This window comes from Salvelinus alpinus, chromosome 22 (assembly GCF_045679555.1).
Source record: "Salvelinus alpinus chromosome 22, SLU_Salpinus.1, whole genome shotgun sequence".
Lineage (NCBI taxonomy): Eukaryota > Metazoa > Chordata > Actinopteri > Salmoniformes > Salmonidae > Salvelinus > Salvelinus alpinus.
This window is the reverse complement of record NC_092107.1, coordinates 27,078,223-27,104,982: the sequence shown is the minus strand read 5'-3', so window position 1 is coordinate 27,104,982 and position 26,760 is coordinate 27,078,223. Positions and strand designations below refer to the sequence as shown.

Genomic DNA, 26,760 nt, shown 5'->3' with positions numbered 1-26,760 from the left:
CATTGTGGAGAGGTTGGAGTCTGTTTGATTGAGTGTGTGGACAGGTGTCTTTTATACAGGTAACGAGTTCAAACAGGTGCAGTTAATACAGGTAATGAGTGGAGAACAGGAGGGCTTCTTAAAGAAAAACTAACAGGTCTGTGAGAGCCGGAATTCTTACTGGTTGGTAGGTGATCAAATACTTATGTCATGCAATAAAATGCAAATTAATTACTTAAAAATCATACAATGTGATTTTCTGGATTTTTGTTTTAGATTCCGTCTCTCACAGTTGAAGTGTACCTATGATAAAAATGACAGACCTCTACATGCTTTGTAAGTAGGAAAACCTGCAAAATCGGCAGTGTATCAAATACTTGTTCTCCCCACTGTATATATACACACTCAGTGGCCAGTTTATTAAGTACACAACCCCGTTCACGAAAATGGTTCACTCCTACAGAGAGTGAGTCACGTGGCCGTGGCTTGCTATATAAAGCAGGCAGACAGGCGTTGAGGAATTCAGTTACAGATCAATTGAACGTTACCAACGGGCAAAACGAGTCACCTAAGAAACTTTGAGCATGGCATGATCGTCGGTGCCAGGCGCGCCGGATCCAATATCTCAGAAATGGCCGGCCTCCTGGGATTTTTATGCACGACTGTGTCTAGGGTTGACCGAGAAAGCTGCGGCAGACAGAAAGCATTCAGTCAGCGACAGTGTATGGGCAACAACAGCTTGTTGATGTTAGAGGTCGAAGGAGAATGGCAAGAATCGGGCAAGCTGACAGGAAGGCCACAGACAGACACATAACGGCGCAGTACAACAGTGGTGTGCAGAGCAGCATTTCGGAACACAACTCGTCGATCCTTGTCACGGATGGGCTTTTGCAGCAGACGACCAAACCGGGTTCCAACCCTATCAGCTAAAAACAAGAAGAAACGGCTCCAGTGGGCACGCGATCACCAACACTGGACAATTGAGGAGGGGAAACATTGCCTGGTGCATGACAGCGATTTCAGTTTTCTTGAGTGGCCTACGCAGTCCCCAGACCTCAAACCAATAGAGCATCTTTGGGATGAAATGTAACGGGCTGTGGAATGTTTGACACCTTGAAGAATGCCCCGAAGAATGCAGACTGTTCTGGAGTCAAAGGGGGGTTCGACCCAATACTAGATGTGTTTACTTAATAAACTGTCCGGTGAGTGTATACAGTCGGCTCTGAAATTATTGACACATTTTATAAAGATGAGCAAAAAGGAATGTAATAAAATTAACTATTCAAATACTGAGCTATATTAGTAAATTATATTATTTTATACTAATACAATTGCTCAGAGAAAGAGACTTTGTTTAACAAGTAATACAAATATTTTTCCTATCAAAACGGAAGGAGTCAAAATGATTGACGCCTGTTTTCAACACCTCACCTTGCGAGGATAATGGCACTGAGACTTTCTCAGTGGCATTATCCTCGCAAGGTGTCATATTGAAAGGTATTGAAAACAGAACGTCCGGTTCCGGTGGCATGCAACATAACTATGAGTTAACTGACATATTTTCAAATAATTGTCAACATATAACACCATATTACGGTGTGGGACGTTCACTGTATTACAAGGAGCAACACTGTAGCTATTACACTCCAGCAGGGAGCATAATCTGTCCATTCACAGTTCACCTGTGGGAACATGTCGGCTCTCAACACCCGACAACAGAAAGAGTCGGCCACTACCATCAGGAAATTACCTCTGCCCTCGACTTGCAATTATATCCGGTAAATAAATATCTTGCACTGCTTACTTCTAAAGTGGATAACGACTCAACTAAAGCGGAAAGTTTGGAGACAGCGGCCAATGTGACAGAGGGGGACTCCATGACCTCCAAACAACACTAACCCTTTACAGCCTGAGCGAAATGATCCATTTCTTGGTGGATCATGATTATGCGTGCATTAATGAGCTCTGCGTGTATAATTAGTTGGTGTAAAACCACATATGAAAACATGATACATCATTTGAAAGCTGAGAAAAAGCCTTTCAAATGATATGACATCCCCATCAATACAATTGTAATCAGTCAAGAAATAACACCTGTGAAAATATGTATCTTACATGAAAATCAATACTTTTTCCCCCAAACAACTGCCATTTACACAACTTTCTAATGAAGATAGAGAAAACCTTATTGAGTCTTCCTTGTTTTGTAATGATTGAACATCTGCAATCAGAATAGAAATACCTTTTACTGTGAACACGTTACAGCTGTTTTAGTGACCGATCGCATTTTCTATGTAATGTTCCTTGATCAGACACTTTATCTGGATAGTATATTAAACAAAAATCTAAACCAAAATGAATTGCAAATAGCACTTAGTCTTACATTTGACAAAGAAAGACAAACAAGTACTATAATATTAATAAAATATGAACTTTATTGAAAGAATAAGGTTAGGGGAATACATTGTCTCATTCAAACCTGTAAAAAAAAAGATACAAGTTATCTCCATCATAGCCATAACGTTACAGTATATGCAACATTCATCTCAGGGATATTGTAATCAAAATTGATCTGGCCGAGGAGCGACGCTGGGCAGCCTCTTAGACCTGGAGGATGGGGGAGGGGGACAGGCATCAGTTGGCATGGCATCAAGAATAATGTATTTCTCTAACTTCCCTAAACCAGTGTGAACACAGTGGTCAATCTATTTCATTCAACATCAATATGGAGTATAATCTTTAATATTTGCATCGTGTGTCCGGACATACTGAGCCATCTGCTCATGGGATCCCTTCCTCAGGTTCTCAGTCTGCTTGACAGTCAGACCTCTGACACGACCCAGCTCCTGTGGTAGAGAGAGATTTATTCCTAAGGCAACACAGAGGAAAATTCTTGCATGATATTGATGAGTACCTTCGGGGGCTGCCCTACACTCCTCTGTTAGCTCAGTGTAGGCCAATGCCAGGTTCAACCTGCACAGGAGGAACAATAGTTGATCATCTTTCAATGCTAGGGATACGTTCCAAATGGTACCCTATTTCTTAGATGGGGCATCAGTGTAGACATCTCTAATAGTAACCTGATTCATACTACCTGGAGTGCCTCAACCTAAAAAAAATGTGGTCCTCTGCTATGCATAACCGCTTGCCCTCGCATTCAGGTGCTACTCAAACAAACCACATCCTATTCTCCTTTCTATCTATCCTGTAACAACGCCAACAATTTCTAGAGTAGTCCTCCAGTACATTGAAGTTTCACTCTTTCTGTTCTGACTATCAGCCAAATGTTAGTGTGGTGCCATATAGCCAACTATCAGATGGTGGCATTTAGCCAACTCCTATGTATAGCCAACTTCGATGGTAACATGGCATGACAACATTCATACAATAGGATAAACAGATCTTGGTCAAGGCTAGCCAAATGTTGATTCTCTGCCAGTCAATGTTCAACTTTCTGTCCTGTCCTGTGTGTGTGTTCTGTTACCCTGGCTTATTGTATTGTGCTCACTTGGGCAGAGAGGGTGTGATTGTCCCTCAGCATCAGCATGTTGTCCAGTCTCTGCCTGTCCTTGTCACCGTGGGGACAGCTTCTACAGTGTCCTCCTCACAAAGGTCTGAGAGCTGACAGTCCACCACACTGTCCTACAGAAAGAGAGAGAATTTAAAAATCATAGACCTGCGATCGATCGATCGATCGATAGATATAGAGAGATAGATATAGAGAGATAAGTACCAGTCAAAAGTTTGGACACACCTACTCATTCAAGGGTTTTTCTATATTTTTACTATTTTATACAATATATAATAATAGTGAAGACATCAAACTATGAAATAACACATATGGAATCATGTAGTAACCAAAAAAGTGTTGAACAAATCAAAATATATTTTAGATTCTTCAAAGTAGGCACCCTTCGCCTTGATGACAGCTTTGCACACTCTTGGTATTCTCTCAACCAGCTTCACCTGGAATGCTTTTCCAACAGTCTTGAAGGAGTTCCCACATATACTGAGCACTTGTTGGCTGCTTTTCCTTCACTCTGCAGTCCAATTCATCCCAAACCATCTCAATTGAGTTGAGGTCGGGTGATTGTGGAGGCCAGGTCATCTGATGGAGCACTCCATGACTCTCCTTCTTGTAAAATAGCCCTTATACAGCCTGGAGGTGTGTTGGGTCATTGTCCTGTTGAAAAACTAAATGATAGTCCCACTAAACCAGATGGGATGGCGTATCGCTGCAGAATGCTGTGGTAGCCATGCTGGTTAAGCGTGCCTTGAACTCTAAATAAATCACAGACAGTGTCACCAGCAAAGCACACCCACACCTCCTCCTCCATGCTTCACGGTGGGAACCACACATACGGAGACCATCCATTCACCTACTCTGCGTCTCACAAAAACACGGCGGTTGGAACCAAAAATCTCAATGTCCATTGCTCCTGTTTCTTGGCCCAAGCAAGTCTCTTCTTCTTATTGGTGTCCTTTAGTAGTGATTTCTTTGCAGCAATTCGACCATGAAGGCCTGATTCACGCAGTCTCCTCTGAACAGTTGATGTTGAGATGTGTCTGTTACTTGAACTCTGTGAAGCATTTATTTGGGCTGCAATTTCTGAGTCTTCCATTCCTGTGGCGGTCTTCATGACAGCCAGTTTCATCATAGCGCTTGATGGTTTTTGCGACTGCACTTGAAAAAACGTTCAAAGAACTTGAAATGTTCAACATTGATTGACCTTCATGTCGTAAGGTAATGATGGGCTGCTGTTTCTCTTTGCTTATTTGAGCTGATCTTGCCATAATATGGACTTGGTATTTTACCAAATAGGGCTATCTTCTGCATAACCCCCCTACCTTATCACAACACAACTGATATGCTCAAACGCATTAAGGAAAGACATTCCAAAAATGTACTTTTAACAAGGCACACCTGTTAATTGAAATGCATTCCAGGTAACTACCTCATGAAGCTGGTTGAGAAAATGCCAAGAGTGTGCAAAGCTGTCATCAAGGCAAGGTGTACACACACACACACACACACAGGAAGTATTCAGACCCCTTCCCTTTTTCCACGTAACAGACTTATTCTAAAATTGATTAAATAAAAGAAATCCTCATCAATCTACACACAGTGCTGCATAATGACCAAGCAGAAACATGTTTTTAGATTTAGACTTATGAGCCTCTCAATTGAGCTCATGTGCATCCTGTTTCCATTGATCATCCTTGAGATGTTTCTACAACTTGATTTGAGTTCACCTGTGGGAAAATCCATTGATTGGACATGATTTGGAAAGGCACACACCTATCTACAGTTGAAGACGGAAGTTTACATACACTTAGGTTGGAGTCATTAAAACTCGTTTTTCAATCACTCCACAAATTCCTTGTTAACAAACTATAGTTTTGGCAAGTCGGTTAGGACATCTACTTTGTGCAAGACACAAGTAATTTTTCCAACAATTGTTTACAGACTTTACAGATTATTTCACTTATAATTCACTGGATCACAATTCCAGTGGGTCAGACGTTTACAGACACCAAGCTGACTGTGCCTTTAAACAGCTTGGAAAATTCCAGAAAATTATGTCATGGCTTTAGAAGCTTCTACATAATTTGAGTCAATTGGAGGTGTACCTGTGGATGTATTTCAAGGCCTACCTTCAAACCCAGTGCCTCTTTGCTTGACATCATGGGAAAATCAAAAGAAATCAGCCAAGACCTCAGAAAAAAAATTGTAGACCTCCACAAGTCTGGTTCATCCTTGGGAGCAATTTCCAAACACCTGAATTTCCAAACACCACGTTCATCTGTACAAACAATAGTATGCAAGTATAAACACCATGGGACCACGCAGCCGTCATACCACTCAGGAAGGAGACGCATTCTGTTTCTTAGAGATGAATATACTTTGGTGCGAAATGTGACAATCAATCCCAGAACAACAGCAAAGGACCTTGTGAAGATACTGGAGGAAACAGGTACAAATGTATCTATATCCACAGTAAAACGAGTCCTATATCGACATAACCTGAAAGGCCGCTCAGCAAGGAAGAAGCCACTGCTCCAAAACCGCCATAAAAAAAGCCAGACCAGGTTCGCAACTGCACAAAGATCATACTTTTTGCAGAAATGTCCTCTGGTCTGATGAAACAAATATAGAATTGTTTGGCCATAATGACCATTGTTATGTTTGGAGAAGGGGGGGAGGCCTGCAAGCATCATGTTGTGGGGGAGCTCTGCTGCAGGAGGGACTGGTGCACTACACAAAATAGATGGCATCAGGTGGTAGGGAAATGATGTGGATATATTGAAGCAACATCTCAAGACATCAGTCAGGAATTAAAATCTTGGTCGCAAATGGGTCTTCCAAATGGACAATGACGCCAAGCATACTTCCAAAGTTGTGGCAAAATCGCTTAAGGACAACAAAATCAAGGTATTGGAGTGGCCATCACAAAGCCCTGACCTCAATCCTATAGAAAATATGTGGGCAGAACTGAAAAAGCATGTGCGAGCAAGGAGGCCTACAAATCTGACTCAGTTACACCAGCTCTGTCAGGAGGAATGGGCCAAAATTCACCCAACTTATTGTGGGAAGCTTGTGGAAGGCTACCCGAAATGTTTGACCCAAGTTAAACAATTTAAAGGCAATGCTACCAAATACTAATTGAGTGTATGTAAACTTCTGACCCACTGGGAATATGATGAAAGAAATAAAAGCTGAAAGAAATAATTCTCTCTACTTTTATTCTGACATTTCACATTCTCGAAATAAAGTGGTGATCCTAACTGACCTAAGCCAGGGAATTTTTACTAGTATTAAATGTCAGGAATTGTGAAAAACGGAGTTTAAATATCTTTGGCTAAGGTGTATGTAAACTTCTGACTTCAACTGTATGTAGTAGGGAATTTGTACTTTTATTAAATGTCAGGAATTGAAAGAAAAAAAACTATGTTTAAATGTATTTGGCTAATGTTTATGTAAACTTCCGACTTCAACTGTATATGATGTCCTACAGTTGAAAGTGCATGTCAGAGCAAAAACCAAGCCATGAGGTCTAAGGAATTGTCCGTAGAGCTCCGAGACAGGAATGTGTCAAGGCACAGATCTGGGGAAAGGTAGAAAAAATTCTGAAGCATCGAAGTTCCCCAAGAACACAGTGGCCTCCATCATTCTTAAATAGAAGACGTTTGGAACTACCAAGACTCTTCCTAGAGCTAGCCGCCCGGTCAAACTGAGCTATCAGGGAAGGGCCTTGCTCAGGGAGGTGACCAAGAACCCGATGGTCTCTCTGACAGAGCTCCAGAGATCCTCTGTAGAGATGAGAGAACCTTCCAGAAGGACAACCATCTCTGCAGCACTCCATCAATCAGGCCTTTATGGTAGAGTGGCCAGACGGAAGCCACTCAGGCCAAAGAGATATTTAATCCATTTTAGAATAAGGCTGTAACGTAAAAAAATGTAGAAAAAGTCAAGGGGTCTGAATACTTTCCGAATGCACTCAATGTTAAAAAGTGTGTGAGTATCCCGAACCTTTCCAACAGACAAAGAGCTATGAATGGATCAGAGGTTCACCAATCAAGGCCTTGATTGGCTCGGCAACAGTAACAAGAGGTGATGTGTAATGAATTTTTCTTTGGACACATGTTCTGTGTATGTTTGGTGGGACGTTGATGGAGAATTCTGCTAACCCACAGAAAACTGAACACAATGTGCCTGTTTCATCGGAATGTTGAAAAAACAATGTGTGAAATAATGAATTGAAATTATATGAGCGGAATATTAATTGATATGAATTGAAATATTGTATCTGAAACCCCGCCCCCGAAAAAAGAAAAAAAAAACTAAAAAGTGCAGATGCCCTCGCAAGGTGAGGTAAATTAAATATTAATTTTTTTACATACATTTATATACATACATTATTTTTTATTTATTATTTCACCTTTATTTAACCAGGTAGGCTAGTTGAGAACAAGTTCTCATTTACAACTGTGACCTGGCCAAGATAAAGCAAAGCAGTGCGACATGGAATAAACAAGCGTACAGTCAATAACACAATAGAAAAAAAAGAAAGTCTATATACAGTGTGTGCAAATGGCCTGAGGAGCTAAGGCAATAATTAGGCCATAGTAGCAAGTAATTACAATTCAAGTAATTACATTTCAAAAAGGTATTGAAACAATTTAGACAGAGCTGGTCATGGGTGCACCTCAGCCACGCTCAAGGTCCTAAACGATATCATAACCACCATCGATAAGAGACATTACTGTGCAGCCGTATTCATCGACCTGGCCAAGGCTTTGACTCTGTCAATCACCACATTCTTATCGGCAGACTCAACAATCTTGGTTTCTCAAATGACTGCCTCGCCTGGTTCACCAACTACTTCTCAGACAGAGTTCAGTGTGTTAAATCGGAGGGCCTGTTGTCCGGACCTCTGGCAGTCTCTATGGGGGTGCCACAGGGTTCAATTCTCGGGCCGACTCTCTTCTCTGTATACATCAATGATGTCGCTCTTGCTGCTGGTGATTCTCTGATCCACCTCTATGCAGACGACACCATTCTGTATACTTCTGGCCCTTCTTTGGACACTGTGTTAACTTCTCTAGGATTTTTTGGCCAGGTCTTGGCCAAAATCCAGAACAAATGTAGCGCGCCAAATTCAAATATATTATAATAAAAATCAATCTTTCATAAAATCACACATGAAATGAAATCACACACCAAATTAAAGCTACACATGTTGTGAATCCAGCCAACATGTCTGATTTCAAAAAGGATTTACGGGAAAAGCACACCAAACAATTATGTTAGCTCAGTACATAGCCACAGAAAAACACAGCCATTTTCCCAGCAAAAGATAGTAGTAACAAAAAACAGAAATAGAGATAAAATTAATCACTAACCTTTGAACATCTTCATCACATGACACTCATATGACATCATGTTACACAATACATTTATGTTTTGTTCGATAATGTGCATATTTATATCCACAAATCTCGGTTTACATTGGCACCATGTTCAGAAATGCCTCCAAAATATCCGGAGTAATTACAGAGAGCCACGTCAAATAACAGAAATACTCATCATAAACTTTGATGAAAGATACATGTTTTACATATAATTAAAGATACACTTGTTCCTAATGCAACTGCTGTGTCAGATTTTAAAAAAACTTTACGTAAAAAGCACACCATGCAATAATCTGAGGCGGCGCTCAGATGTAACAACATTTCTCTGCCATGTTGGAGTCAACAGAAATACGAAATTACATCATAAATATTCCCTTACCCTTGATTATCTTCATCAGAATGCAGTGCCAGGAATCCTAGTTCCACAATAAATCGTTGTTTTGTTCGATAATGTCTATTACTTATGTCCAATTAGCTAATTTTGCTAGCATGTGTAGTACACGTGTCCAAACGCTCGCGCAGATGCAGGCAAACGTCGGACGAAAACTTCAAAAAGTTATATTCTAGGTCGAATAAACTGGTCAAACTTAGTAGAGAATCAATCTTCAGGATGTTGTTATCATTTATATCCAATAAGGTTCCAACCGGAGAATTCTTTTCAGTCTCTATAAGTAATGGAACGCAAGAAGATATGAGGAAAGCGCGTGACCAAGAACTGGCAATCTGCCAGACCACTGACTCATTCCCCTCCCATCCGGTCCCACAACACAGCATAAGCTTCATTCCACGTTCTACTGACTGTTGACATCTAGTGGAAGGCGTATGAAGTGCATTCAGATCCATATATTACAGGGAATTGAATAGGCGATGACTTTAACAACGACCACTCTCAGAATTTTCACTTCCCGTTTGGATTTTTTCTCAGGTTTTTGCCTGCCATATGAGTTCTGTTATACTCACAGACATCATTCAAACAGTTTTAGAAACTTCAGAGTGTTTTCTATCCAATAGTAATAATAATATGCATATATTAGCATGTGGGACAGAGTAGGAGGCAGTTCACTATGGGCACGAAATTCATCCAAAAGTGAAAATGCTGCCCCCTATACCAAAGAAGTTAACAGTTCCCGCTCAGCACAGTCAAAACTGTTCGCTGCTCTGGCACCCCAATGGTGGAACAAACTCCCTCACGACGCCAGGTCAGCGGAGTCAATCACCACCTTCCGGAGACACCTGAAACCCCACCTCTTTAAGGAATACCTAGGATAGGATAAAGTAATCCTTCTAACCCCCCCCTCCCCCTTAAAAGACTGAGATGCACTATTGTAAAGTGGTTGTTCCACTGGATATCATAAGGTGAATGCACCAATTTGTAAGTCGCTCTGGATAAGAGCGTCTGCTAAATGACTTAAATGTAATGTAAATGTAACTAACCTCCAGACGAGCTTCAATGCCATACAACTCTCCTTCCGTGGCCTCCAACTGCTCTGAAATGCAAGTAAAACTAAGTGCATGCTCTTCAACCGATCGCAGGCCGCACCTGCCCGCCCATCCAGCACCACTACTCTGGACGGTTCTGATTTAGAATATGTGGACAACTACAAATACCTAGGTGTCTGGCTAGACTGTAAACTCTCCTTCCAGACTCACATTAAGCATCTCCAATCCAAAATTAATTCTAGACTTGGCTTCCTATTTCGCAACAAAGCATCCTTCACTCATGCTGCCAAGCATACCCTCGTAAAACTGACTATCCTACCGATCCTCGATTTCGGCGATGTCATTTACGAAATAGCCTCCAACACTCTACTCATAAAATTGGATGCAGTCTATCACAGTCCCATCCGTTTCGTCACCAAAGCCCCATATACTACCCACCACTGCGACCTGTACTCTCTCATTGGCTGGCCCTCGCTTCATACTCGTCGTCAAACCCACTGGCTCCAGGTCATCTATAAGTCTTCGCTAGGTAAACCCCCGACTTATCTCAGCTCACTGGTCACCATAGCAGCACCCACCCGTAGCACGCGCTCCAGCAGGTATATCTCACTGTTCATCCCCAAAGCCAATTCCTCCTTTGACTGGAACGAACTGCAAAAATCACTGAAGCTGGAGACTCATATCTCCCTCACTAGCTTTAAGCACCAGCTGTCGTAGCAGCTCACAGATCAATGTACATAGCCCATCTGTAAATAGCCCATCCAACTACCTCATCCCCATACTGTATTTATTTATTTTGCTCCTTTGCACCCTAGTATCTCTACTTGCACATTCATCTTCTGCACATCTATCACTCCAGTGTTTAATTGTTATATTGTAATGACTTTGCCACCATGGCCTATTTATTGCCTTACCTCCCTTATCTTACCTCATTTTCACACATTGACTGTATGTTTGCTTATTCCATGTGTAACTCTGTGTTGTTGTATGTGTCGAACTGCTGTGTGCTGGCACACACACAATCCATGTCTGAATTATTTCAAGTCTTAAAAATCCTTCTTTAACCTGCCTCCTCCCCTTCATCTACACTGACTGAAGTGGATTTAACAAGTGACATCAATAAGGGATCATCACTTTCACCTGGTCAGTCTGTCATGTTTTGTATCCTCAGTGAATATTTCCACACTATGAGGTTGGAATAGTAGTGTGAAAATGATAAGGCCCTTTTAGTGTAAGAGCTTTTTGAAAAGACTGCCATTTCAGCCTGTTTTGATGGGATGGAGTTTTGGCCTGCCCTGGTGACATCACCAGACGTTAAAGGAGTTAATAGACCAATCTCCAAATCTCTCTGCCAATAACAGCTAGTTTTCCCCTCCCAACTGACACCACTTCCAGACAGTCCTAGCAAAATTCTTGCTCGAGAAATTGCTCTTTGCTAAGAAGCTATTTTTGAGCATTTTAATTGAAAAACAAATATTTCACAGTAAGGTACTTAACTGTTACAGAGAAATTATTTGATATTGAGATAAAAACATCTGCATTGGACCTTTAATACCAACAATTGTGTCTGTATAATAATAAAATAACAAAGACATATAGTAAAGAGAAATTGAGTTGACGTGGTTGTGTGGGGCAAATAAATACATGAAATGACAACGGCCAGATGGCAACAATACACTACAGGCTCTACAATACCACACATTTTTCTCAGTGTGTCTCTCTCAAACATTAACACAAACCTATAAAAAGTTGCTCATGCCACTAGCCCCTCCCCAGCTGCTCCGTGAAAAAGTGCTGACCCCGAGTGAACCCTGTTGCCATAGAAACCACCAAGAGGAAGGGGAAAAGACAGACAGACTGCTGTTTAGAGCGTTGTTAGAGGTGAAGAGCATAACATATATGGAAAATAAAAAATAAGCATAGAAAGAAATATGGCTAGTTTAATACATCACTTAAAATGTCTTCCTTTACACAAACATTTACCCATGCGTACAAACACGAGTAGACAATCATGAGCAGTGAGTAGACATTTACCTTATGTATTTACCTGACCTAGTTTTGTCCTGCTCCTGAGCCACGTTTGAATGTGTGTAAAGATACTGGACAGATGTTTTTATTTGATGACTATGTTGTGTCGCATCGAATTTTCCTGCGCAGCATGAAATGCTAACTTCTACTGTATTCAAGGTTTAAAAAGGATTCTGTAGTTTATCATTTCCACTTAAAAATGTCAGACTTGATTTTCCCTAACGAAAAATGTATTAGCCCCTACACAAATGTCCATTAATTATTATCCACCTAATAATTCAAAATCAAATTCACATTTCTTGTTGCTGCAGGATTACTTTCCTGCTGCGTGAACCTGTTCAAATGAAGATAGCACGTCTGTATTTTCTGTTCATGAGTAAGAGAAGTCACACACACACAAGTAATCTGACAGGAACTCTCCTCTATCATACACACACACCTGGCGATGCATTCAGACACAAAGATGCTTTGAATAATGACTTTACCATTTGTCCTGGCGGACGAAGAGCCATAGAGAAGAGAAGGAGTCTCCTGTTCCCTGAACACAGGCACCCTAAATGGCACCCTATTCCCTACATAGTTCACTACTTTTGAGGGCTCTGGTCAAACGTAGTGCACTATGAAAGGAGTAGGGTGCCTTTTAGGATGCATGGTGTGGCAGTCCCGAGCACTGGTGGCCGAGCCCTGCGGCTGATTTTATTAAGCACATGAAAAACAATACTAATCTCTCTCACTCTCTCTTTCTGCATCTCTATCCATCCCTCCCTCTAATTCTCTCACTCTTTTAATGCCTTTTTCTCCCCCCCGACCCGACGCTCAATCTCTCACACACAGTTCTGCTCGTCATCCCTTTCTCTTTATCTCTCCCTCACTCTCCCTCACCTCATGCAAAGCCATGATTGAAACACGACATTGGCATAGTCACCTCTGTAATAGGTAGAAAACAGTGCAACTAAATGAGGCCACGCAATGACATGAAATGTTGTGTTTTAATTAACTCCAAAGTGCCTCAGCAGGGTTTTCGATATAAAAAATGGATACACACACAGACTGCTACCTAAGTCACGCAGGGCAGGCAAATTAAATGCTTGAGAACTGATTATCCCCCATCCAAAATCTTTTTACTCACTACTCTTGAGATCCCCGGGCCTGAGCAAGCTGTGATCTCATTCTCCCTCCCTCAGTTTCTCCACCTCTATCTCTCGTCTATATCCTCCTCTCTTTCCCTCCATCTCATGCTACCTTTTTTGACACTCACTCGCTCCCTTTCTCCTATTTCCAGAATAAGAACAGAACAGCAAACTGTGCGTGTGAGTGTGTGTTCGTAAATCGGTGTGTGCGTTAATGTGTGTGTCCATTGGATTACATGTGACTCCAAGTTAATAGCAGCAGCGGTGAGGGATATTAACTCTCCATAGTGTGGTGGTGATTGACATTGACTCAGCCTCTGAACCCACTGCCAAGCCGGGAGGTTTAGGGCCTCCATGTAGTTGTAAAAGAGGTCAGGAGCACTAATCCAGCGGCAGCACAGGATTTACCATTGTTCTAGCACTGAGTGAGCACTAATCCAGCAGCCGCACAGGATTTACCATTGTTCTAGCACTGAGTGAGCACTAATCCAGCAGCCGCACAGGATTTACCATTGTTCTAGCACTGAGTGAGCACTAATCCAGCAGCAGCACAGGATTTACCATTGTTCTAGCACTGAGTGAGCACTAATCCAGCGGCAGCACAGGATTTACCATTGTTCTAGCACTGAGTGAGCACTAATCCAGCAGCAGCACAGGATTTACCATTGTTCTAGCACTGAGTGAGCACTAATCCAGCGGCAGCACAGGATTTACCATTGTTCTAGCACTGAGTGAGCACTAATCCAGCAGCCGCACAGGATTTACCATTGTTCTAGCACTGAGTGAGCACTAATCCAGCAGCCGCACAGGATTTACCATTGTTCTAGCACTGAATGAGCACTAATCCAGCAGCAGCACAGGATTTACCATTGTTCTAGCACTGAATGAGCACTAATCCAGCAGCAGCACAGGATTTACCATTGTTCTAGCACTGAGTGAGCACTAATCCACCAGCAGCACAGGATTTACCATTGTTCTAGCACTGAGTGAGCACTAATCCAGCAGCCGCACAGGATTTACCAATGTTCTAGCACTGAGTGAGCACTAATCCACCAGCAGCACAGGATTTACCATTGTTCTAGCACTGAGTGAGCACTAATCCAGCAGCCGCACAGGATTTACCAATGTTCTAGCACTGAGTGAGCACTAATCCACCAGCAGTACAGGATTTACCATTGTTCTAGCACTGAGTGAGCTCTAATCCAGCAGCAGTACAGGATTTACCATTGTTCTAGCACTGAGTAAGCACTAATCCAGCAGCAGTACAGGATTTACCATTGTTCTAGCACTGAGTAAGCACTAATCCAGCAGCAGTACAGGATTTACCATTGTTCTAGACCTGAGTGAGCACTAATCCAGCAGCAGCACAGGATTTACCATTGTTCTAGCACTGAGTGAGCACTAATCCAGCAGCAGCACAGGATTTTCCATTGTTCTAGTACTGAGTGAGCACTAATCCAGCGGCAGCACAGGATTTACCATTGTTCTAGCACTGAGTGAGCACTAATCCAGCAGCCGCACAGGATTTACCATTGTTCTAGCACTGAGTGAGCACTAATCCAGCAGCCGCACAGGATTTACCATTGTTCTAGCACTGAGTGAGCACTAATCCAGCAGCAGTACAGGATTTACCATTGTTCTAGCACTGAGTGAGCACTAATCCAGCAGCAGCACAGGATTTACCATTGTTCTAGCACTGAGTGAGCACTAATCCAGCAGCGGCACAGGATTTACCATTGTTCTAGCACTGAGTGAGCACTAATCCAGCAGCAGCACAGGATTTACCATTGTTCTAGCACTGAGTGAGCACTAATCCAGCAGCAGCACAGGATTTACCATTGTTCTAGCACTGAGTGAGCACTAATCCAGCAGCAGCACAGGATTTACCATTGTTCTAGCACTGAGTGAGCACTAATCCAGCAGCAGTACAGGCCATAAAAAACGGATTATATTACATAGATGGCGTAGCAGTGGGATGTCTGTTTTGATTGTCCTGTCCCGTCCTGTGTATATCGTTTTTCTTCGTACAAATTTTTTCAATTTTTAATCTCAATTTCCATCTACGGACTGATCATACTCTCCTGCAACCCGCCTCACTCAATGTGGTATGGATCTGCTATTTTCTATACTTTAGAACCGGAACCCCCATCAGAAGATAGCCAGCTAACTAGCTACTAGCTAGTAGTCAGTAAGCCACTGCTAGCGGCCTTCACCATTAACTCGGGTATCTGACAGCCTCAGCCCGGTCAATTCCTGCCAGTCTGCACAGCGCGATATCAACCCAGAGCCTGGACCATTTGCTGCCAACACGGAGCCCCGCCGATCAATCACGACTGGTCTGCCGATGAAACCGTCCGAGGGGGTTTCAACAGGCTCTCCCGTTGCGACGTCCCCCTGAGACCCATCTGCTAGCCTGCTAGCTGTCTGAATCGCCGTGCCTCCAGCTCGCCTAGCTACTCACTGGACCCTATGATCACTCAGCTACACATGCCTCTCCCTAATGTCAATATGCCTTGGCCATTGCTGTTTTGGTTAGTGATGTTTGTCTTATTTCACTGTAGAGCCTCCAGCCCTGCTCAATATGCCCTTTTGCCCTTTTGTTCCTCCCCCCACACATGCAGTGACCTCACCTGGCTTAAATGGTCTGCTCCTTCTACTCTCTGTTCCGGACGCACTAGACGACCAGTTCTTATAGCCTTTAGTCGTACTCTTATCCAACTCCTCCTCTGTTCCTCTGGTGATGTAGAGGTTAACCCAAGCCCTGCAGCCCCCAGCATCAATCCCATTCCTCTCATTTGTTGACTTCTGTAACTGTAAAAGCCTTGGTTTCACGCATGTTAACATTAGAAGCCTCCTCCCTAAGTTTGTTTTATTCACTACTTTAGCACACTCCGCCAACCCGGATGTCCTAGCCGTGTCTGAATCCTGGCTTAGGAAGGCCACCAAAAATCCTGAAATTTCCATCCCTAACTATAACATTTTCCGACAAGATAGAACTGCCAAAGGGGGCGGAGTTAGCCTGCAGAGTTCTGTCATACTATCCATTTCTGTGCCCAAACAAGTCTCTCATCGTTGCCGCTTGTTATAGACCCCCTTCAGTCCCCAGCTGTGCCCTGGACACCATATGTGAATTGATCGCCCCCCATCTTTCTTCAGAGTTCGTACTGTTAGGTGACCTAAACTGGTACATGCTTAACGCCCCGGCCGTCCTAGAATCTAAGATAGATGCCCTCAATCTCACACAAATTATGGTACAACACTAAATCCGTAACCATGGGCACCCTCTTAGATATCATCCTGACCAACTTGCCCTCTAAATACACCTCTGCTAAATTCAACCAGGATCTCAGCAATCACTGCCTCATTGCCCGCGTGCGTAATGGGTCCGCGGTCAAATGACCACCCCTCATCACTGTCAAATGCTCCCTAAAACACTTCAGCGAGCAGGCCTTTCTAATCGACCTGGCCCGAGTATCCAGGAAGGATATTGACCTCATCCCGTCAGTAGAGGATGCCTGGTTATTCTTTAAAAGTGCTTTCCTCTCCATCTTAAATAAGCATGCTCCATTCAAAAAATGTAGAACTAAGAACAGATATAGTAGCCCTTGGTTCACCCCAGACTTGACTGCCCTTGACCGGCACAAAAACAATCCTGTGCTGTTCTGCATTAGTATCGAATTGCCACCGCGATATGCAACTTTTCAGGGAAGTCAGAAACCAATATACTCATTCAGTTAGGAAAGCTAAGGCTAGCTTTTACAAAACAGAAAGTTTCTTCTTGTAGCACTAATTCCAAAAAGTTTTGGGACACTGTAAAGTCCATGGAGAATAAGAACACATCCTCCCAGCTGCCCACTGCACTGAGGATAGGAAAAACACTGTCACCACCGATACATTTACGATAATTGAACATTTCAATAAGCATTATTCCACGGCTGGCCATGCTTTCCACCTGGCTACCACTACCCCAGCCAACATCTCAGCACCCCCTGCAGCAACTTTCCCCCCCCCCCCCCCCCTGCATCTCCTTCACCCAAATCCAGACAGCTGATGTTCTGAAAGATCTGCAAAATCTGGATCCCTACAAATCAGCTGGGCTAGACAATCTGGACCCGCTCTTTCTAAAATTGTCCACCGAAATTTTTGCAACCCCTATTACTAGCCTATTCAACCTATCTTTCGTATCATCTGAGATACCCAAAGAAAGGAAAGCTGCCACGGTCATCCCCCTCTTCAAAGGGGGAGACACTCTAGAGCCAAACTGTTATAGACCTATATCCATCCTGCCCTGCCTTTCTCAAATCTTCGAAAGCCAAGTTAACAAAACGGATCACCGACCATTTCGAATCCCACCGTACCTTCTCCACTATGCAATCAGCAGGTCATGGGTACACCTCAGCCACGCTCAAGGTCTTAAACGATATCATAACCACCATCGATAAGAGACAATACTGTGCAGCCGTATTCATCGACCTGGCCAAGGGTTTCGACTCTGTCAATCCCCACATTCTTATCGGCAGACTCAATAGCCTTGATTTCTCAAATGACTGCCTCGCCTGGTTCACCAACTACTTCTCAGATAAAGTTCAGTGTGTCAAATCGGAGGGCCTGTTGTTCGGACCTCTGGTAGTCTCTATGGGGGTGCCACAGGGTTCAATTCTCAGGCTGACTCTTTTCTCTGTATATATCAATGATGTTGCTCTTGCTGCTGGTGATTCTCTGATCCACCTCTTTGCAGACGACACCATTCTGTATACTTCTGACCCTTCTTTGGACACTGTGCTATCAAATCAGCAAATGAGCTTCAACGCCATACAACACTCCTTCCGTGGAACTACAAATACCTAGGTGTCTGGTTAGACTGTAAACTCTCCTTCCAGACTCACATTAAGCATCTCCTATCCAAAATGAAATCTAGAATCGGCTTCCTATTTCGCAAACAAAGCCTCCTTCACTCATGCTGCCAAACATAACCTCGTAAAACTGACTATCCTACCCATCCTTGACTTCGGCGATGTCATTTACAAAATAGTCCCCAACACTCTACTCAGCAAACTGGATGTAGTCTATCACAGTGCCATCCGTTTCGTCAACAAAGTCCCATATACTACCCACCACTGCTACCTGTATGCTCTCGTAAGCTGGCACTCACTACATATCCGTCGCCAAACCCACTGGCTGGCTCCAGGTCATCTGTAAGTGTTTGCTAGGTAAAGCTCCGCCTTATCTCAGCTCACTGGTCACCATAGCAACAACCACCCGTAGCACGCTCTCCAGCAGGTATATCTCACTGGTCATCCCCAAAGCCAACACTTCCTTTGGCCGCCTTTCCTTCCAGTTTTCTGCTGCCAATGACTGGAACGAATTGCAAAAATCTCTGAAGCTGGAGTCTTATATCTCCCTCTCTAACTTTAAGCGTCAACTGTCAGAGCAATTTACCGATCACTGTACCTGTACACAGCCAATCTGTAAATAGCACACCCAACTACCTCATCCCCATATTATTACTTACCCGCTTGCTCTTTTGCACCCCAGTATCTCTATCTATCACTCCAGTATTAATGCTAAATTGTAATTATTTCACATCTATGGCCTATTTATTGCCTTACCTCCCTACATTTGCACACACTGTACATAGATTTTTCCATTTTTCTTTTCTATTGTGTTATTGACTGTACGTTTGTTTATGTGTAACTCTGTGTTGTTGTTTTTGTCGCACTGCTTTGCTTTATCTTGGCCAGGTCACAGTTGTAAATGAGAACTTGTTCTGAACTGGCCTTTGAATAAAAAAACATAAACTCTCCAAAATCTTCAATACATTTTTACCTCGACTCTGCTGGGTCATTCCGTGAATGACACATTGACAACCCATGTGTGGTCAATATGAACACTAGCATACTTCTTAAAATTGGGTAATGTATTGGCGTGCATTCTAAGTAATATGCTAGTATGGATATTGGATCGTAGTCCATGTTTCTCAGCCTAACCTCAACCTTTCTCATCTCACGCCCGTCACACACAAATTGTTCAGACATCTTCTGGTTCTGTCCACACTTCGCAACCACCCTTCTTTCAATCCCTTTGCCCCTCTTTGTTTGTCCCTGAAACCATCCATCTCCATCATCATCTACCCCTGTCCTCTATGCCCTATCTTCCCTGATTCCTCACCAAGTGATATGGCCAGAAAGAAACTATTGATCAGTAATTGGGTTCTATAGCCTATATAAATAGAGCCCAGAGTTCTCTCTGGTCAGGTCACACGGACCTGTCACAACACCAAAGGACAACAAATAGAACTCTGGCAACACATCTGCATAGATCCACACTCCCAGTCACACATACCAAGACAAGGAGAGGACACGTGAACTTGCATTAGCACTTTTATTACATTAGCACTTTATGGACTCTCTCCCCAAAAATGTTTTGTTGTAACCTCATTGCAATTCTGATTGTTTGTCATTCTGAATCAGGCAGTTGTTAGCTATTACCAATGTGTACCTCTTGGCCTGTGCTGTGAGTTGGTTAAAACATAATAATAATATAGCAACTGTTTTCCAAAGACACCTACAGTAGTACATCCATCCTTGTTCCAAAGTGACCAACAGTAGTGCATGCATCCTTGTTCCAAAGACACCTACAGTAGTGCATGCATCCTTGTTCCAAAGTGACCTACAGTAGCTCATGCATACTTTTTTGTATTGGGTGGCCCCAGCAGGAATCGAAAATACAATCCTGGCTTTGCAAGCGCCATGTTCTACCAACTGAGCCTCAAAGGACAGCATGATATGGGTTGTTTGACTGGTTCATCTATCCAGGCCTGCAGGTGCAGACTACTCCACTGATGTGGAAAAGCAGTGAAGCACACCCTGATCAGATTGACTACGGACAAAAAAGACGGATGCTGCTCTGGACACACACGGATGGAGGGAGGGAGGAGGGAAGAGCTATGAAAAAGAGGGAGGATGAAAAAGAGGGACAGGAGGAATGGAAAAGAGAGCAGGAGGGAAGGGACAGAGGTGAAAGGGGGGGGAAGGGAGGGTAATAATCTCTGAGGTTCAGAGTCTGCATCCTTTTATCTTCCCAGCCATGAACAACACAAATGGGACTGAGAGACCGATTAAAAATCCACAGAGACCAGACACAAACACAGAGACAAAGACAGCTAACCTATTCCCCCAGTACATGCGCACACATCTAATATGCAAATAGTCTCAAGTCAACAGAGAAGAGGACAGGAAAATAAAACAGGAAGAAGGGAGGAAAGTAGGTCAGCTTCCTGAGAGAGAGCGAGAGAGCGAGCACTCTGCTCCACTAAACACACACACACACACACACACACACACACACACACACACACACACACACACACACACACACACACACACACACACACACACACACAACTATAGAAACAGATGTACCCGGTTGGGGGTCTAGAGCGGTAGGGTGAGGATCTAGTGGTCCACACCAGGCTTCTGTTTACATACATTTTTTGTATTTATTTAACATACCATCCTCCAATGCATCCTTCAGTCCTTCCTTAAAGTAATCACTAATCTAACACGATTGGATAGGTGGGCGCAAGGATATCACGCCATAGCTTCCACCAATCCGCTCATGCCCGTAAGATCAGTGATTACTGCAAGGAAGGGAGGAATAGCACATCAAATAATTATGCCTGCTCAGCTACAGGTCTGCAGCAGAAGCAGCACCTGCCTTTACAAAAAAAAACTTTAAATGTGCAGTTTCAAATGTGAAATGGCTGTTTTCACATGTTGAGCTTTAATTTCACGTGAAAGTATGGTATTAAATAGAGTTGACACCACCGTTTCTCGTGCGAGGAGAATAACATGTCGTTTCACCTCACACGTGAATTGTAGTTTGGCATGTGAAATCACAAGTTCACATGTGAAAATCTAACTTTCGAATGTGGAATTGTAAGTTCACATTTGGGGGTGAAATAGTGTTATTCCCCTCACATGTGAAAAGGTTGTGTTAACATGTTGCAGTAGCAATGTTCCCACATGTGGAACTGCAATTCTTTAATGCCATTCTGTAAAAAGGTTACTTTTTACCTGAGTAATAATTCAAGTGCATAATTTTTTTTTCTGAGCCATCCACTTCATTATTATTGTATTCCTCCATGGTGTTACATTGATATACAGATACAGTGCATTTGGAAAGTATTCAGACCCCTTGACTTTTTCCACATTTTGTTATGTTACAGCCTTATTCTAAAATAGATTCAATTGGTTTGTCCCCCTCATCAATCTACACACAGTACCCCATAATGACAAAGCAAATTTATAAAATAAAAAAAACAGAAATATTACATTTACATAAGTATTCAGACCCTTTACTCAGTACTTTGCTGACGCACCTTTGGCAGCGAATCCAGGCTTGAGTCTTCTTGGGTATGACGCTACAAGCTTGGCACACCTGTATTTGGGGAGTTTCTCCCATTCTTCTCTGCAGATCCTCTCAAGTTCTGTCAGGCTGGATAGGGAGCTTTGCTGCACAGCTATTTTCAGGTATCTCCAGAGATGTTCGATCGGGTTCAAGTCCGGGCTCTGGCTGGGCCCCTCAAGGACATTTAGAGACTTGTCCCGAAGCCACTCCTGCGTTGTCTAGGCTGTGTGCTTTGGGTCATTGTCCTGTTTGAAGGTAAACCTTTGCCCCAGTCAGAGGTCCCGAGCACTCTGGAGCAGGTTTTCATCAAGGATCTCTCTGTACTTTGCTCCATTCATCTTTCCCTCGATCCTGACTAGTCTCCCAGTCCCTGCCACTGAAAAACATCCCCACAGCATGATGCTGCCACCACCATGCTTCATCGTAGGAATGGTGCCAGGTTTTCTTCAGACGTGACACTTGGCATTTCAGGCCAAAGAGTTCAATCTTTTTTCTCGTGGTCTGAGTACTTTAGGTGCCTTTTGGCTGTCATGTGCCTTTTACTGAGGAGTTGCTTCCGTCTGGCCACTCTACCATAAAGGCCTGATTAGTGAAGTGCTGCAGAGATGGCCGTCCTTCTGGAAGATTCTTCCATCTCCACAGAGGAACTCTAGAGCTCTGTCAGAGTGACCATTGGGTTCTTGGTCACCTCCCTGACCAAGACCCTTCTCCCCCGATTGCTCAGTTTGGCGTTTGGCCAGCTCTAGGAAGAGTCTTGGTGGTTCCAAACTTATTCCATTTGAGAATGATGGAGGCCACTGTGTTCTTGGGTACCTTCAATGCTGCAGAAACGTTTACCCTTCCCCAGATCTGTGCCTCGACACAATCCGGTCTCGGAGCTCTAAGGACAATTTCTTCGACCTCATGGCTTGGTTTTTGCTCTGACATGCACTGTCAACTGTGAGACATTATATAGACAGGTATGTGCCTTTCCGAATCATGTCCAATCAATTGAATTTACCGTAAGAGGACTACAATCAAGTTGTAGAAACATCTCAATGATGATCAATGGAAACAGGATGCACCTGAGCTCAATTTTGAGGGTCGGAAAATGTATGTAAGAAAGGTATCTGTTTTATATTTTTAATACATTTCCAAAAAGTCTAAAAACCTGTTTTTGCTTTGTCATTATGGGGGTATTGTGTGTAGATTGATGAGGATTTTTTATTTATTTAATACATTTTAAAATAAGGCTGTAACGTAACAAAATGTGGAAAAAGTCAAGGGGTCTGAATACTTTCCGAATGCACTGTACACTGCTGGGCAGAAGGAGGATGAAACCATACCACTTGCTGACCACACTTTGTCTAGCCTGTGTGTATGTCTGTGTGTGTCTTGGTATCAACCATGAATAGGGTAATCCCAATCCCTGTCCACAATATTTCCAAGTCCAATTTACTAGATGCTACAAAGTAGCCATAAGCACAGATCACAAAATGTATTTTATCTTTCTCCAACACATTCAAGCTAAGCTCTCACACACACACACACTGTAATGACGGTTGGATTTATGAGGGCAAGGAGATTAAACCTCATTTTCTACAAAAGAGAAACCTTCTCCATGGTCGCTTTCCAGTCTCCATTTTCAAGAAAAACTAAGGCATTGGGAATGGACAATATCAAGTTCATCCTCTTCCAAGCATTTTTTTTTTTGACTACTGTTAAATCAGTCTCTACAGAGCACGGAACAGTAAAATCCACCAGCTCAGACAGACAATACCCTCAGTAAATCAGAGTATGGGGAGAACTAGGATGTCCACTAGATAGCACAGTCAAAGACAAAATTCTTAAAACTTAATGAAAACAAAAATCAGCTTTTTAGTATTAAGGTTAGGCTTAGGCATAAGGTTAGCACTGTGGTTAAGGTTAGGTTTACAATCACATGTTAAGAAGATCAATTGTAGAATAGGCGGGGGTGTTTAAGACTTTGTGGCTGTGGTAACTAGTGACAACCGAGGACTACTGTCTCGTGTGCATGATGGAGTTGCCCTGTAAACTATCGAATTTAGGAAAATTCCACAAAGTTTCGTTATTTCGTAAAACCCTTTTTACGCTCGAAATTGATCACAACGGACGGCCGCTCTTCTGAGAAAACGCAAAGCCGTGCGCTTAACTCACCATTAAAAGCTGTCGATTGACCCGTTTTTCCCTCTAGCCTCCCCAAAGCATAGTCTGTTTTTTAGGGGGTGGGAAGGGAGACCTCGGAAACCATCAACACTTCCTATGTGGCATTAACAGAAAAGCAAGCGTTTGGAACAACTCCGTCCCTCATACAAAAATCTGACTTCCAACCGCACCACTGCCCCCCCACCCAGTATCCTCAGTGATGCCAATAACCGGGGTCCTCCATTTCCAAAATGGACGCTCTTGATATATGAAATAAACTACAATCTATCCCATTTGATCAGATTGGATTACATATTTGTAGTCTATTCAAAACACTGGTGGTAAAGCTATTTACTGTATTTTAGCAATGCGTAAAGGCGCTCTAAAAGTCATAGGCTATCAAGTGACATTGACAGGAGAAGCGGGGCGCAGAGAATGAGTACGGGAATGTAAAATCTCAGTATCTACGCAACAGTATCAATAACAGGAAAGATAAATACACCACTTCTACGCCCCGTATTTATATGGAAGAGCAGCAAAGTAAGTTACTTTGCACAATGGTCTTACCCGAAATCATCGTCCATAGATTTGAAGAAAAATGTATAGTTGGGTTTATTGAGGGCATTTTTGAAGTCGGCAAGAGTAACCCTGTCGGCAGCGATGGGCAACTTGACCAGGTACGGAGTTTCCTGGTCGTCCAAATGATAGATAATTTTGGTCTCCCCCATGGCGAACCGCTGGGGAGGGTAAATCCGGTTACATCCAGCCCCGTGTCCGCTCTCTCCCTCCCTGGCGTTGGATATTCCACAGTGTCTCCTCTAGCCTGTTTCCCGGCTGTTGTCAACTCTTCGCTCCACTTCGTGAGGCGGACCCTGCACGACGCCAACTGCGGACAGATGTGTCCAAATAAAACACGTAAAAACGTGGTATTATTTTTGTTCGTTGCAGTCTCTCATCACAAAATAACGGAATTGGGTTCATTTGCCCCTGTTATGAGCCTCGGATTGCGCTCTACATCGGCGGACACCGCTTTCCCTGCTCGTTGTAACATCTGTCCGCCGATGTGGGAGAATAGCCCCTCCTATCGACATTCCAATGAAACTCCCTCTAGAGGACTGGGGATGAAATGAACAAGACATTTGATTTGAACTCTTGAAGATTTAGAAAATACGGATAGATTTGTATCATGTAGGCTATAAGGAAAAACGTCTTAGTCTACAAGTAATGGCCATTTGTCTGTCTGTTGTTAGATCATATGTTTGGTGTCAAGGCTTAGTTTAGGTTGGCATCCCTCTCATCATTATAGGCCTTCAGGTAGACCAGGGCCCTTTTCCGATAGCCACGGAACTTGCTCACGAGTGTTTTAAACACATCGTTCCAACAACAGCCGAAGATGTAACATGCGTTTCCCAAAACACCACGGAGAGAGAGCGTTTGCTAAGTGCGTCTTTGGAGCATGTGTCGATACTGAAAAGGATCGAAAGAAAGCTAGCGCTGCTCTCAGATAAGTTTTCTATATTAAAATCTTTCAATATAAAAAATATATATTTCACAATACTGACGAAGCAGTTACTATAGAGCTGTAGGGATGCGCGGGTAAAATCACTGGGGAAGCCAAGCCGCTCCAAAAAGTCATATTACAACAACCTATGTGTTGTCATAATTGCCTCGTTTGCTCTATAACCCTATGCCATGTGACCGTGATATATACACTACATGACCAAAAGTATGTATTTGCACACCTGCTCTTCGAACATCTCGTTCCAAAATCATGGGCATTAATATGGAGTTGGTCCCCCCTTTGCTCCAAAAAAAAACAGTCTTTACTCTTCTGGGAAGGCTGTCTACTAGATGTTGGAACATTGCTGCAGGGACTTGCTTTAATTCAGCCAGAAGAGCATTAGTGAGATCAGGCACTGATGTTAGGCGATTACGCCTGGCTCGCAGTCGGCGTTCCAATTCATCCCAAAGGTGTTCTATGTGGTTGAGGTCAGGGCTCTGTGCAGGCCAGTCAAGTTCTTCCACACCGACCTCGACAAACCATGTCTGTTTGGACCTCGCTTTGTGCACAGAGGCAATGTCATGCTGAAACCATGAAAAACAGCCCCAGACCATTATTCCTTATCCACCAAACTTTACAGTTGGCACTTTGCATTGGAGCAGGTAGCGTTCTCCTGGCATCCAACAAACCCAGATTCATCCGTCGGACTGCCAGATGGTGAAGCGTGATTCATCACTCCAGAGAATGCGTTTCCACGAACACACCTGTTAGCAACGAGTGTGGCTGAAATAGCCAAATCCACTAATTTGAAGGGGTGTCCACATACTTTTGTATATATAGGATGGGCATAAGGCCGAGACAATAAGAAGACACAGTGAAGAATAAAATCAACCACACCTTTGTTTCATCACAAAACTGGAGAGCGACCTCTGTCTGGCGAAGTTGTCAAAGCATATTGCATGCAACAAAACAGTTACATGACCGACAGCATGGTCAAGCAAGATAATGTTTCTGACATTTCTGACTACTAAACTATTCATTTAGAACCACAGAGAGTTACCGCAAGTCGCAAAGAAAACAGGAGCTGCCTCCACTATTCCAGCACCATATCAACTTCAACATCATCAAATCATCCCACTACCTGTAGACCCCCTCTGTCTAGGAGTAGTAACACACACTAACCCACTACCTGTAGACCCCCTCTGTCTAGGAGCA

General features: G+C 43.1%; 1 protein-coding gene across 2 annotated transcripts in view; it reads right to left on the bottom strand.

Annotated features, from left to right (window-relative positions):
* Positions 1-25,118, bottom strand: part of LOC139549332 (segment polarity protein dishevelled homolog DVL-3-like) — a 58,534-nt gene extending 33,416 nt beyond the window's left edge. The window contains exon 1 of one of the 2 annotated variants that reach the window (XM_071359723.1): positions 24,612-25,118. In XM_071359723.1, the coding sequence (XP_071215824.1) occupies positions 24,612-24,772 (161 nt within the window). In that variant the 5' untranslated portion in view covers positions 24,773-25,118. The remainder of the gene's footprint in view (positions 1-24,611) is intronic. The other variant, XM_071359722.1, reaches the window with a different exon arrangement.
* Between the last annotated feature and the right edge of the window lie 1,642 nt (positions 25,119-26,760).